Source organism: Halichoerus grypus, chromosome 10, assembly GCF_964656455.1.
Source record: "Halichoerus grypus chromosome 10, mHalGry1.hap1.1, whole genome shotgun sequence".
In the NCBI taxonomy this organism is placed as follows: domain Eukaryota; kingdom Metazoa; phylum Chordata; class Mammalia; order Carnivora; family Phocidae; genus Halichoerus; species Halichoerus grypus.
The window spans coordinates 39,002,154-39,016,681 of NC_135721.1; the positions used below are offsets into that span (position 1 = coordinate 39,002,154).

Below are 14,528 nucleotides of genomic sequence, written 5' to 3' on the forward strand. Positions count from 1 at the left end.
GGGCTCCCCGAGCCGCGGCTGGACCTTCCCCGCCGCGCCGCGCGGGCACCTCCGCTCCCTGGCCGCTTGTCTTCTCTGAGCTCCACCCTTGTGCCTTCCATAGCTTCTGATCTTAGGACTGGCGCGTCCAATACCCAGTTGCTTCCTGGGGTCCGCCTGTCCCGCCTACTCTAGACAACACCAAGTGAGCAAAATCAGGCTCATCCCTCCCTGGGGCAGCACTATGCGGCAAGTAGGTGGGGGACAAGTAATTAAGTCGGTTCTTACCATTTTGTGGGGCGGCAGAGACAGCACCAAGCCTTCCCCACCCTTCCCCCACTCTGACCCCCGCAAACAAAGTCAAACAAAAACCAGCCACCCCAGTGTGGCCTCCACCGAAAGTCTGAGGGCAAAAGACCCACTCAGGGACAGAAATGGGGCTGGCCCCTCCTGCCCTGGCCTGGCCACCACTGCTCCATCACTCCCAGACCCAGTCGGTACCCTGGGACACTTAAGGACCTTGGAGTATAATGGAGGCCACCTCTGCCTCGCTCAGCAGATTCAAGAATTCAGTCAACAAATATTTATTGAAAGCGGACTATGTACAGTGCGACCAAAGCTGCCAGCCCTGTGCTAAGCCCCCAAGAGAATGTGAAAGGATTCTCTTTTTGTCCAAGCAGTGCCCCCCCACCCCCCCACCCCCTGCGGGCTTCCCTGAGGAGGCCTTTATCCAGAACAGCTTGGGAGGCCCTAGTAAACAGGGCAGACACCGCCACGCCCGGGGCCTGGGAATGGGGGCCCTGCCTGAACCCTGCTTCCCAGCCTTGGCGATGCAGCAGGGAGGGGCAGTGCTGAGCTCCCGGTGAACATGGGGTGGTGTCTCAGGGTTCTTTCTGCTTCTGGGCAACCTTTCCCGGAAGCCTCTCCTCCAGGCCTGCAGGGACTGGGGCAAGGGAAGAGGAGGGCCTGGAGGGGTGGAGACCTGGGAGAGGTGAGAGGGAGACAGCCCAAGGTGGCCAGGGCAGAGAGCAAACTACGGGGCCAGAGGTGGGTGCGTGCGGTGCGCGGGGGCATCAGGACTTGGTGGGGAAGAGCAGGCAGGTGAGCTGACAGCGGCGGCTGTGTCTGTCGACCAGGGGCAGGGGCTGCTGCGTGTAGTGCTGGACCATGGCCGCCACGGAGGGGAACAGCTAGACAGGACGCGGGACAGCAGTGAGTCCCCCGAGCCTCGTGCTGGGAGAAACTCTGGCATTTTTCTGGAGAAACTTCCTGGAGAAACTCTGGCATTTTTCTAAATCCTTTCCGTCAGATTTGCCCCATGAAGTTCCATGGCCACGTTGTGCCCCATTCCAGGGCTCGCGCAACTTTCTCACAACTGCACCCGCGGGCGTGCTGTTAGCCAGGCCAGCTAGAAATAACTCTGGGGCCCTGCCTCTGCCTGGGTCCTCCAGGATGGGGACCTCAGCAAGTGCCGGGCACGAAGTCGAGTTCTTGGAACGGACAGGAGTCTGGACTACCTGGGCCCTGCTCTCCTCCTAGCTGGGGTCAAGGCAGGCACAAATCCCCAACCCCCTGGGTCCTGGGCAGACTGAGCCCTACAGGAGGGGGTGCCTCCCCAAGAGGAAGGCAGACCTCTGAGAAGGAATTCAAGTCACTGGCCTCTGTCATGTCTACCCAGTCCAGAAAAACTGCAAAATGTGGGTTTTCCCCTGGGCAAATGCACCCGGCTGGGCCCAGCACATGGCTCTGCTCTGCCCTCTTGCCTGCTAGTCCCCGTCCTCCTCCAGCACCTACCTCCTCGTGTTTCCTGCCCTCCCGGCCCAGGGCATAGTGGCTCCCACCATCCAGCCGCCGGATGGGAATGTTGAAGACCCGGCCATGGAGAAGCACCGCCAGGGTGAGGGGCTGGGAGCCGTGAGGCTCTGAGCTGGGGCGCACAGTGTAGGCCCCATCCTGCGCAGGAGACCCCATCTGTCAACCTGCAGCCCTGGCCCACAGATGGCCAGCACCCCCCCACCCCGCCTTCCCATCCCCAGCTGCTCAGCCAACCACCGCCCATGAACAGATGGGTTTCCGCAAAGGCCCAAGGGGGCTGCAGTTGCCCACCTTTTGGAATCGGAGCAGGGCACTCTCAACGGCATGGCGGTCACAGTTTCCTGAGTACCAGGGCTGACCCAGCAGGCTGCCGTCCTGTACATACACATGCAGCCATTCAGGGACGTGCCAGGGCACTGGAGAGGGGCTGGGGGGCAGGGAACCCTGGGCTGCTGTAATTTGTGTTCACATCTGCCTTCCCCGGCCGGAGTCTGCGCCAACAGAACAAAGGTGTGTCCCCGCCCGCTGTCCAGCGTGGTGCGGCACACCCACGGTCGATGTGGTCCTTGCAATGGCAGCCGCCAGCCCGAGAGGGCTCCCTGTCGGCCTCCTCCCAGCCCTCTCCCAGCCCCTCCTCACCTCAGCAGCTGAGGTGCTCCAGGTGGGTGCTCTAGAGGAAAGAGAGGATCTCCTTCCTGCTGGTAGAAGCAGATTACAGAGTTGAGGCGGGGAGGGGATTAGGCAAAGCAAGCTTTGGGCCCAGCTGCAGAGGTGCGGGCGGTTAGAGGGCTGCGCCCAGAGGCCTGAAGCCCAAAGCAGGACACTCAGTGCTTCACCCCTCCTCCCCCAGGTCTCGGGCTCTGGTAGGACCTATCAGCTGGGCCATGTGTGACCTCCAAATGAGGGGTGATCTTGAGGTACAAGCTGGGAGTTTCCCGCTTTGGTGAAGACCCTAGAAATTGCCCAGTGGGATCCCCTCAGGCCTGCTCTCAGCTGAAGTCAGAGCTGCAAGGACTCCCACAGCAAAGTGGGGCATGAGGGGCGGGCAGGGGGGTGGGGAGCAGAGTTTGTGGCCTGCAGGGCTGTGGCTGGGGTGGGCTGGCAGGACTGCCTGAGGTTCATGCAGAAGATGCCCGTACTCACCTGTAGGGGTGGCATTCGCTGCTCCCTGGGACACAGAAAGGCGGTCAGAAGAGACTTGGGCCCCTAGCCCCATCCCCCGGGCAATGAAGTCTCTCCCTGAGCATCCCCCCACCCCAGGTCACTTCTCCCCTGGCTACTAGCCTCTTACATTCCGAGCTTCCTGGGGGGCTACGGTGGGCCTGTGGGGGCAAGTTGGGGAAGAGAGCTCAGGTTTTACCTCCTTTAAGAGAAAGAGCCCAGTGCATCCAGAGATCGCAGGGTCAGAGCTGGGGAAGCCTGAATTGGCCATCTTGTGCACACACACACACACACACCCCTGGGGGGCACTCACCTGGGCACCAATGATACCCTTGGCAGAGAGATTGGGGGTGTCAGGACTTGGGAGCTCAGAATCTGAATCAAGGCCGGGACTGAAAGAGGGAGGGCAGGCTGGGCTGGGCTGGGCACCAGGCAGGAGATCCACGCTGACCAGGGAGGGGTGAGATGCCCGCAGGCCCTGCTGCTTCTCAGCAGCCTGGGCTCTCTGGGAGTCCTTCCAACCAGAGGGAGTGCTGTCCTTCCATAAGAGCTGGGAAGCCCCATGCAGTCCTTGCTTAAGGCCCCCCTACTAGGCAGAGTGGGGGGCAACCTGGACTAAAGGCTGAGGCATGGGTGTCCCTGTGGGTGTCTGAAGGCAAATGTGTATTGGTGAAATGGTGAGGGAAGACAAGGGAAGAAGATGGAGCCAGAATGTGTCCTGTTTTGAACAGCTGAGGGCCCCAGGGCAGGAGGGGGCTGGGACAGAGGGAGATGTTCACCTGGACTGGGCTCACACTCCAGGTAGAGCTTCTCCTCAGATTTCTTTGGAAGGCCTGGCACCTAAGGGTTTGACCAGCAAGTGGGAGAGAGGGTGAATCCTTCATTTGGGGGGGGGCTATGGGCACCTTCTTCCCCCCCTCACAAGGTGGACCTCTTTCTGAGAGCTAGCTGGAATGATTCAAGTTGCTCCTTTGCCTGGGGAGGAGCATGCATGAGTGTCTTCCCCTTCAGAGCTGCCTGTAGGCCCCAGCTCTCCTAGAATGTGGCGTCCAGGAGGAGGTCTGGGCCAGGCCTTCCCCAGTAGCGCTGGACGGCACAGATAGCCGGCTTGCACCCTGTCAGGGGCCCGTGGTGAACAGGGAGCCACTCTGCTCTGAGCCTTTTTCCTTGGTTTCAGAGATATTTCCTGACCCTCCCAGGCCTGCTACCCTAACTCTGCCAACTTCCTAGCCAGAACCCTAGAGGGTGAGTGGAGGGGTGGGGGGGACAGAGGGGCCACTCACCACTCTGGCCGGTGTAGCCAGCTCTGGAAGGAAAAGGAGAAACCACCAGTCAGAAGCGCAGGGAGAAAGGAATTCAGTGAGACTTAGGCTGGAGGAGTGGAGTGTCCTCTGATCCTATCTGAGGGCATCCTCCCAACCAGCGTTGAAGCCCCAGGAGAAAGCCACCCTGAGCTCTGATTGCCCCACTTCACAACCCCGGGGGTGTTGCCCGGTTTGACCTCCCAAACCATTTGCAAGGCTTGCTCCAAACGACTTCGGGCTGTTCCAAAAGTCAAAACTACCCCCAAGCTCATGAAGGCTTACTAACCACTGAGCACAGTAAACACAAACGTGCCTCCGATTAGCTGTTTGACCTGAGGCAGGAGACTGCCCCTCTTGGGCCCTTTCCAGACAAAAACACACTGGCTGAGGTCCCTCACTATCCCGACATCCCAGGGTTCTGGGTTCACAGGCCTCAGGGCACTTAGCACAGGCAGAGTCTCTGGACAGTGATAGCAGTAACGACAAGGCTGGAATCAGAGACTGGTGGCCAAAGGGCCCCTTTGATGGGGGTTGACACTCAGATGTGTTTCAATAGTGAAGGCTGCCCTTCAGAACTCCTCATCCTGGAGTGTCCCTTGCCTGCCCCGGAGACCACAGCAGATGCACAACAGGACTTGGGAGTCAGGGACTCTGCTGCTCTGTGATCTCAGGCAAAGCATTTCCGGGCTCCAGCCCTCAGTCTCCTCCTGAACTGTCTGCCCTAGCGGGGATGGGGAATCAGCAGGTGAAAAAACGAGGACCCCCCCCGGGGGGGGGGAGTGCAGTGACCAGGCAAAGCCCGAAACCAAGTAGCCTGAGCTCAGGTCTACCCTGAGGGGGCCAGGATTCCCCACCTCAGGGTGGGCACTGAGCGGGCCTTGGAAAGAGACAGGACATCCTCATTACCTTGCTTCCCCACGGGGAAGGGCTGTCCCTGCTTCCTAGCCTCCCGCAGGCTCAGGACCGCCTTCAGCTGTGGGTACAAGGGGCGGGGAGGGAGAATAGGGTTAGGGGTGGGGGGGAGGGGAACTGAGGCAGGGGAAGGGCAAGCGGGGTGGGGTGCGGCGGGGTTATGGATGTCGGAGCAGCACAAGAACTCATGTGCAGAGGTGACTCTTGGCCTCTGTCCTGTGGCTCTTCCTTTGTTGTGAGTCTCTCCCTGTTTTTCTTTTTATTCCAGTAAAATCTATGATGAAAGTGGTAACGTCCGAGGCCGTAAGCTTCTCTCAGCACAGCGGGCTCTCGAGCTGGCAGCGACGGCAGCAGAGTGGGGGATTTCTTCACTCTCTAGGCAGGGAGGGGTCCTCAGGCCCCAGGGTGCGGGGACGGGTAGCCGAGCCTGCCCGGCCTTCCCAGCTCCAGCTCCAGAGGAAGGGTGAGTCCTGGGGGATGCTGACAGGCAGGGCCTGGGGGAGGGCCGGGTCGGGCAGGTGGGAGCAGCAAGGGCTAACTGGGCTCCGCTTCTGACACATCTTATTTTTCAGGGGCCTCTTGAATGCAAATATGGGGGAATCTTGCAAATGAGATGCCTCTTAGATTTACTCCCTGGGAAATGGTAGCCGGGTAGGGTGGGTGGGGAAGGAGGGACTTGGGGGGGGGGTGCTGTTCACCGTTGTGGCCTGGGGCTGCAGTGGTGGTGACTTGGAAGGGCCCAGGGGGCCAGGGTGATCTGGAAAAGGCCCCAGGCATCGTGGGTCGGTGGGTTCCTCCCATGTCGGTTCCCATTTTCCTCCCGCCCCCCACCTAGCCTCTATTTCCTCCATCCCCCTCTCCCCCTCACTGGCTTCCCCCAGCCCCGTCTCCATGGCAACTGGAGGCGGCCAGCTTTCCTGCCCCCACCTGGCCTAGCGGAGGAGCCCTGGGGGTGGGATGCCAGCAGCAGCCGGGGCTCTCCTGGCATCCCTACCCTTGCTCTGAGAAGTGAGGGATCTCAGAGGAGGCCCCAGGGACCCTGTGGGGCCTCCTGCTTTCCCACGGTTGCCTTGGTTACAGTGCCCCTCCAGGCTCCTCTCCCTTTCTCACTCTTCCTCCTGCCTTTCTCCCTCCTCCCTCCGCCTTTCCTTCATCCTTCTCTCTGCCCAGCCCAAAAGCTTCCACAGCTGCCAGCTGAGGCCTCCCCTTGCCACCCCAGCACAGACAAAGGGAGAAGAGGCAAGGCCTGCGCCCTCTTTCCTCGTGGGGACCCTCTGTCCTGCCTGAGCACCCAACTCCCTGCCTCAGCTCCCCAGCCCTTACCTAAGTACAAAGAGTCCTTTTCCTCGGTGTCAGGAAGGTGGGCTGGGGCAAGACTGAAGGGCAGAGCCTCACAGGGTGGCAGCTCATATTTATCTTCCTCATCTTCCTCCTCCTCCTGGGCTTTCCAGAAGGGACAGAAGAGGGGCAGGACCAGTGGTAGCCACTGTGGCCCACCTCCCTCCACCCCAGGCTCAGTAGCTGCACTTACCTCGAGTCTCCAGTTCCCCGGGGCGGGCCGAGGAGATGGGCTGGGGGCACCTTTGTTCCAGGCTGGGGAATCTGGACAGGGGACTGATGAGACTGGCCTCACCTTCCGGCACCCCCCACCCCACAATGACTTACTCTCTTTCCCTGCTATAATAAACCATCTGCTTTTTTACAGTGGGCCTCGCTGCTTCATTCGACTCAGAGGAGCCACTCATGATGAGCCTTTCCAACACGGCAGCAGGGCCAGTGAGGTCGGCATTTTGAAAATAAGGGGGCCACCGTCACTTACCTACACATCTGGGGGGTGGAGGGGGCGGCCCCGACCTGCAACCAGACTCTAGTCAACTCTGCCCAAGGGGCCAGCCACTGCACCGCTCCCAGGACATTCACAGCAGCGACTATGTGAGTGGTGCCCCTTGGAGTTGTGTGCCAATAGCCTGGGACCAGGGCAGCAGGAGGAACAGTCTGGGGGCAGAGCTAGTGTCTGGTGGGGACACAGCTGGGTGAGCTGGTGCCCCAGTGAAGCCGGTAGTGAGGGAGCCCTAGTGCTCACAGTGGGGGGGAGGTAGGAGGATGGTCTCACTGGGCAAGTAGGGCTGTGCCCAGGAAGAGGGGCAGCGAGGTAGAGACAAGAGAGGAGGCAGAGGAAAGAGAGGAACCAGAGTACTCACTCGCGCTTGCTTCCCCTGAGCTTGTCCTGGAAAGAATCGGGGGGGGGGGGCGGACATACGGGGGTAGTCAGTGCTCCCCGGATGCCTCTCTCCGGGAAGCATCCTGGGCCCCCAGGGGTGATCTGTGCACCTGGGGCTGCCCCAGGACCAACTCTCACCATGGCCGGGCTGAAGGAGCTCTGATTCCTGGGAGCCTAGGCTCTACCACAGATGGCCTGGGGACAGAGGCCCTATTATTCTCATCATTTGCATCTCACAGGCACCAGGAAGGTGGGTCTGCTGTGGCCTCTAACCTTGGACCAAGTTGCCCCATGAAGCTCCCATAAGCTCCCCCACGTTGCCTCCCACAGCTGCAGTCCCCGGTCTCCAGCCCCTCTGCCCCACTGGAGGAAGAGCTCTCCCCTCTGCTCCAGGACCTCAGGGCCACAGGGCTGGACCGGTGCTCAGAGGCTTCCCGCAGCTCTCTGATCGGTGCCCCCTCATCCCAGAGGCTCCGGCTCGCCCCGCGTTCAGCCAGACTGTCCTTTCCCAACTCACAGAACATAGGACATGAAGGGGCAGATCCAGTTGAAAATGGGAGACTGTCCTTGCACTTTTCTTAAACGCTTTATGCTTGTTGTCCTTTCCTGGTGAATGGTGACCAATGATCAAAGAAATAGAGGTTAGTGAAAAGCTCAGAAATATGCATGTGTATTTAGTTTGACAGCTTCCTTTGTGGATGGCTGTATTTATTCATTGAGTAAGTATTTATTGAATATCCTCTCTATGCCAGGCACTGTTCCAGGTGCTGAAGATGTTATAGAAAAACCCAAGGAGGCATGTGTATTTCCTGCTGGATCCTCACAATAGCCTCATGATGCAAATGCTAGTTTTATCCCTGTGTTTCAGATGAGGGAAGTGAGCGTATTAGTCAGAGCAGGCTCATCACGGAATACCAATGATGCGGTGGCTTGAACAACAGAAACGTCTTTTCTCTTCTGGAGGCCAGAAGCCCAAGATCAGGGTGCCATCAGGATTCATTTCTGGGGAGAGATCGCTTCCTGGCTTGCAGACGGTCACCTTCTCGCTGTGTCCTCACATGACCTAGACTCTGTGCAGGCCTGGAGAGAGATGTCTCTGATCCCTGCTTAGAAAGACACCTGTCTGATGGAATCAGGCCTCCACCTTTGTGACCTCATTTAACCTTAGTGACCTCCCTCAAGAGCCTGTCTTCAAATCCAATCACAGTGGGCAGTAGGGCTTCACCAGATGCGTGGAGGAGGGACAAATGCAGTCCAAATCTCAGAGGTTTTGAGGAATTAAGTGGCTTTCCCAAGGTCAGACAATCCCACCCAGGGTTTGCCCAACCCACAGCCTGTGCACTAACCAGTGGGCGCTCCCGTATCTCATCTGGGGTTGAGTCCTTACCCTCCTTTCCTATGACGGAATTAGACACAGCAGGAAATATGGCTTCCTGAAGCCTGAAGGAGCCCCTGACTTCCAGGTGTTCTGTTACTCGAGTGACTTCTGGAACTTTAATATCTGAGAAGTGTTGGGGGAAGGGCCTAGGGTCTGACTTTGTTTAAAACAGGGACTAAGGAAACACAGATGAGGATCATGAACGTAAGACCTTTCTAGGGCACTGTAACTTTACTATGTCTGTTATTTTGGTGATGTTCTGGCTGTTGGCAGAAAGAAGTGAAGGCCAGGTGCTTACACATTTGGAGGCCACGTGGCTGGGACACAAGGGAGAAAGCCCCACGGTTGGAGCTGGCCACAGCCTTCAGAGAGGAAGACCAGATGATTCCTGGGACCTGCGGGTCAATGGGCACTTCAGAAGCTATGAAAAATCACTGGGATGGCTTAACACAGAGCCCATGTGGTAGAATGGGAAACACTGAGAAAACAGAAACAGAGGGGGCGCCTGGGTGGCTCAGTCGTTAAGCATCTACCTTCGGCTCAGGTCATGATCCCAGGGTCCTGGGATCGAGCCCCACATCGGGCTCCTCGCTCTGCAGGAGGCCTGCTTCTCCCTCTCCCACTCCCCCTGCTTGTGTTCCCTCTCTTGCTGTATCTATCTCTGTCAAATGAATAAATAAAAAATTTTTAAAAAAGAAAACAGAGGGGCGCCTGGGTGGCTCAGTCATTAAGCATCTGCCTTCGGCTCAGGTCATGATCCCAGGGTCCTGGGATCGAGCCCCACATCGGGCTCCCTGCTCTGCGGGAAGCCTGCTTCTCCCTCTCCCACTCCCCCTGCTTGTGTTCCCTCTCTCGCTGTGTCTCTCTGTCAAATAAATAAATAAAATCTTTAAAAAAAAAAAAAAAAGAAAGAAAACAGAAACAGAGAAACAATCCAGGCCTGGGTCAGGAAGGACGGGAGGCTCCTCCCTGACCTCCCCTCCGCATTTGACCTTTGTTCCACATTTGGACCGTAATGCAAGGGGCAAGCTCCCTTACCAAGGGGACCTCCTATGGGACAGGGTCAGCAGGTCCAAGTCAGCAGGAGGCTCTAGACACCACCCCACTGCTCTAGATACCCAAACTGAGTGGGTTTCCAGTCAGTACCCAGCCGCCTGCCACCCCCCCCCCATTCTGGGCTTTGCATAGGCAAATTCTAGGACCTGAGTGAGTGAAAGGGCCCCAAGCACAGAGGATGGAATTGTGCCATCTGGGTGGGGGCACTGGCCGGGACAGATCAGGGAGAAGGGGGGGGCGGAAGGAGGTCTGCCTCATGGCTTTGTCTCACCCTGACTGGCCTTCTATGGGGTGAGGACTGTGCTTCTTCCTAAGTACACAGGCAGATTTGGACAACCTCTTTCTCCTCTGGTACAGGAGTGCTCTGTGCAGATCCATAGCTCTTCCCTCGGGATGAATCCCTAGAAGTGGACTTGCTGGAAGCTCACATTTTGGTTGCAAGGCTCCATTGTCGGGTAGCCCCTGAGTGCCTGTCTTACTATCCTTCCATGGCACGCAGTGATGCTCCACATTTTCTGGGCCTCAGCTGCTGATCTCCAATGAGAACAGACTGTAATTTGCAGGCCCAAGGTAAATCCACCCTAAGAAAACAGACAGCTCTCTGGGGCAGTGCCCCCCCATTTGCATGATCACAAGCATCGCTGGAGAGCTTGTTAAAAGCCCTTGTTCCCAGACCTTCCCTGAGATCTTTTTTTTTTTTTTGACAGAGAGAGAGAGAGAGAGTGCGCGCGTGCGTGCATAAGCAGGGGGAGCGGCAGGCAGAATGTTGCCTGAGATCTTAAGGATTGTCTGCTCCAGGAGGGAATTGGGACTCTATATTATTATTATCTTAAAGATTTATTTATTTGAGAGAGAGCACACACGTGTAAGCAGTAGCGAGGGGCAGAGGGAGAGGGAGAGGGAGAGAAGTGGACTTTGAGCTGAGTGCAGAGCCCAACGCAGGGCTTGATCCCATGACCCTTGAGATCATGACCTGAGCCGAAACCAAGAGTGGGATGCTTAACCAACTGAGCCGCCTAGGTGCCCAGGACTCTATATTATTTTTAACAAACATCCTAGGTTAATTTTATGATCATTTTTGGGAAATGCTGTTCCACAGGAAACAGTCTGAGGACATGTGACTTCTAGGACATTTTTAGAATCCCATATGGACTTTTGCTCGTTCAGAACACAGGGGTCCCCAGCAGAGAGAGAACGTGACACAGACCGTGCTCTCAAGGGGCCCCTCCGAGTGATGGAGAGGGCACCCCCCAAGGAGATGTCCAATCTCTGAGTTTCGGTTTCCTCTTGCGTAAATGGGGATGTCAGTAGGCAGTCCTCTTGGCGGGGGAGCTTCTGAGGTCAAATGAGGGGACGGCACAAGAAACACACCGCAGCCGCACCATAAAATATCAGCTCTCCATGAGACAGCGGTGTCGTGCCTCACGAGGTCGTTGCCAGCTGACAGGGCGGGTGGCGAGGTCTAGCCGGGATCCCTGGTGTGGCAAAGTGGGAAGTACTGGGAGGAGGAGGGCGTGGTTCCCGAGGCCCCGGAGGAGGAAGGTAAGCAGGCTACGGCCAGAGGTCTCAGGGGTGAGGGAGGGCAGCGTGTGGGGCAGGAGCCCTGAGATGGGGTAGCCGGACTCCTGGAGAATGGAAGGGGACATGTGCCATTCTTTCTGACTGGTGAGCATGTCCTGCATTTGGGGCATTCTCCATCTTCCGCATCCTGGTTCCAGCCGTAGGAGCCCCATGAGGCCTTCCCAGCCTCCCTTGCAGCTGGGGTGCAGGCACTCAGCCAGCCACATGCCCTCGTGTCAGACTTTGTATCTGAAGCAGGCACCAAGAGGAACCCACCCTGGGGAGGGGATGACAGCTGTATCCTATTTCCAGAGGCTGGGGGTTGAGATGCTAGTGGTACCACCAGGGCCCAGGTTAGCGGTGTTGGCAGAGAGAGGTGTCTGTGCCCAGGGCTGCCTCCACCGGGTCCACTTGGCCATGACCTTTGGGACATTGTTCCTGGGGGTTTCTCTGGTCCTCCCGGAGACGCTGTGAGCTACTGAATATTTTTAATAAATTATTTTTCAGCCTAAACTAGCTAGGGTGGGTTTGTCTTACTTTCACTTAAGAACTCTAGAGTTGAGGGGCGCCTGGGTGGCTCAGTCGTGAAGCGTCTGCCTTCGGCTCAGGTCATGATCCCAGGGTCCTGGGATTGAGCCCCGCGTCGGGCTCCCTGCTCAGCGGGGAGCCTGCTTCTCCCTCTCCCTCTGCCTGCTGCTCTGCCTACTTGTGCTCTCTTCCTACCTCTGTTAAATAAATAAATAAAAATCTTAAAAAAAAAAAAAAGAACTCTAGAGTTGAAACTGCAGAAGCCCAACTGCGAGGACAGATGTGGGTGTCTCCTAGAAAGGCGAGACCAGGTAGAGGTGAGACCGTGGCATGGGACGGCCTGAACATGCAGGGCTGGGGAGGGGAGACCTGCAAGTGATAAACAAGGTCCTGTGAGGGGTCAGGGAGAATGAGTCCTCAAGATATTTTTACCTGAGCAGGTGGAGCCTGAGGCCAATCAAACTCTGTGGTTGGGTTAAAGCGAAGGTCAGGGACCCGCCCTCTCTCTCCCTAAAACAAAGAGAAGAGTCCTTTTTTCTTTTTTACTGTGTTTTGCTATACATGGAGAGTGCCCTCCCTCGGTTATATTCTCTAAGGACTCAGTAAAGATCTAAATTTCTTCCAACTGAAATGTCCTTAAGTCAACAGGGTGCAGAGGGCAACACCCGTCCTGTTGTAACCTCAGACAGAAGGGGAGTGAGTCCGTGGGGGAAAATGGAGGTGATACCAAGCTCGGTGTGTAGTAGGTCTCTGTGTTTTTTCTGGAGGCCAGAACACTAGTTTCCCTCAGATTTTCCAAGGGTTAGGGTGGGGGCTGACGGCTGATGCCAGCTTCCTGGGTCTCTAGGGTGAAGAGCACGAGCTGGTAGCACCCTGCCCCCGCCTGCCCCTGGCACGCCTCTGTCCCACACACCCTGCCCTTCCCTCTTCCGGAGCCTTTACTCATAGCAGATTTTGCCATGTCACAGCTCTGCCTAAGACCCATGAGTGACTCCCCACGGCTCCTTGAATGAAGGAGCCAAATGCTTCTTGTTGCCTTGTAAGGTCAGGCCCCTATCTGCTTCTCCCGCCCCAGCCCCTCCATTTTCCCGCACGGACTCACTCACACTCACCTTCTCTCTGAGGTTACAACAGGACGGGTGTTGCCCCCTGCACCCTGTTGACTTAAGGACATTTCAGTTGGAAGAAATTTAGATCTTTACTGAGTCCTTAGAGAATATAACCGAGGGAGGGCACTCTTCATGTATAGCAAAACACAGTAAAAAAGAAAAAAGGACTCTTCTCTATGTATGTAATACTTTAAAAAAATTTAAACCCCCCCCCCCCCATCGACTTTACTCAGCTCTGCAAGGGGCAACACTCTCTTCACAGATGGTGAAAGCACATTCTCCTTCCCTAGACACCAGCCCTCTCCCCTCCAGCTGGGCCTGATTCTGCAGATTACCAGAGCTTCTTTAGCTACCTTTAAACTTGATCCATCAGCCCCCTGCCCAGATTCTAGAAGGAGCACCTGGATAGAGAGCTCGGGAAGTGTCCCAGGATTCGGGAAGCCTGGGGAAGGTGGGGGTGGGGGGCAGGGTGGTTGCAAACACTTATCATGTTACATGGCTTCTTTCATCCCTTTCTAGCCCCAAACGGGCTCCTTTTCTAGAGGCTGCACACCGGCCATTCTTCTTTTATTTTATTTTATTTTATTTATTTATTTGAGAGAGAGAGAGAAACAGCATGAGAGGGGATAGGGTCAGAGGGAGAAGCAGGCTCCCCACTGAGCCGGGAGCCCGACGTGGGACTCGATCCCAGGACTCCGGGATCATGACCTGAGCCGAAGGCAGTCGCTTAACCAACTGAGCCACCCAGGTGCCCCCACCTGCCATTCTTCTGCTGCAACACTCTGGCCCCTTTCCTCCCTTTTCCTTCAGGCCACAGCTTATGTGACCCCTCAGCAGGGGTCCCAGACCAGGGCCATCTGTCTCTCCCCACAACACATTCTCTCTTGGGGCTCCCACCATCATTAAATCTAGAGGTTTACTTCAGAGCTAGACTACAGATTCCCACTTGACCGGAAGCACTCTAAATGGGTAGCGACTGCGTCTGTTCAGTTCAGGGCCCAATTCCAAGTGCCCAGCCCACAGCCTGGCACCTAGCCAGCTCTTAATAAATATTTGTTGTCGCTACATATTCAAATCTCCCTTGAAGCCTGCCTCTCTGTGAGCACCTACTACGTGCTAGGCATTGGCCTGGGCACTGGAAATACTGCACAGAATGGCAGGAAAAAATCCCTGCCCGCTGGAGCCTTACATTCTACAAAGAGAGACAACAAATAAATAAGAATTAAAAAAGAAAAAAAAAGCTTGCGTCTCTGCAAACATCTCTGGTGTCTCTCTTCTGAAAGGCCATAGCTTGTTCCTTTACTGCCCCGTGGACACCAACCCCTAGGCCTAGACTGAGCACAGTGTCCTGAGGCCCTTTCCCTGTTTATCTGCGAACAACTCCCTTCCCTAAACGCAGATGGACTACCAAGGACTCTTCTCTGGGCACCTGTGACTGACTGTGCCCTTACCCTACTGGGTCCTTTCCTCCATTTACCTTCCTGAGTATGTGGGGGGGGGAGGCA

At 56.6% G+C, this 14,528-nt stretch overlaps 1 protein-coding gene and 1 long non-coding RNA gene across 2 annotated transcripts; one reads left to right on the top strand and one right to left on the bottom strand.

The window, feature by feature from the left end:
- Positions 1–802: 802 nt before the first annotated feature.
- On the bottom strand, positions 803–6,960 carry SH2D6 (SH2 domain containing 6). Its single transcript, XM_078057428.1, has 13 exons — positions 6,933–6,960; positions 6,495–6,785; positions 5,870–5,928; positions 5,166–5,232; positions 4,239–4,261; positions 3,735–3,795; positions 3,269–3,347; positions 3,086–3,116; positions 2,938–2,962; positions 2,434–2,492; positions 2,086–2,169; positions 1,774–1,932; positions 803–1,169 (listed from the first exon to the last, which is right to left on the bottom strand). Exons 1-13 carry the CDS (start codon positions 6,958–6,960, stop codon positions 1,053–1,055), a joined length of 1,083 nt encoding a protein of 360 aa, XP_077913554.1. The 3' UTR covers positions 803–1,052.
- LOC118551545 (uncharacterized) lies at positions 6,960–9,474 on the top strand. The gene is made up of 2 exons (XR_013441725.1): positions 6,960–7,103; positions 9,044–9,474. It is a non-coding gene; the product is annotated as an uncharacterized LOC118551545 (long non-coding RNA).
- Positions 9,475–14,528: the final 5,054 nt, after the last annotated feature.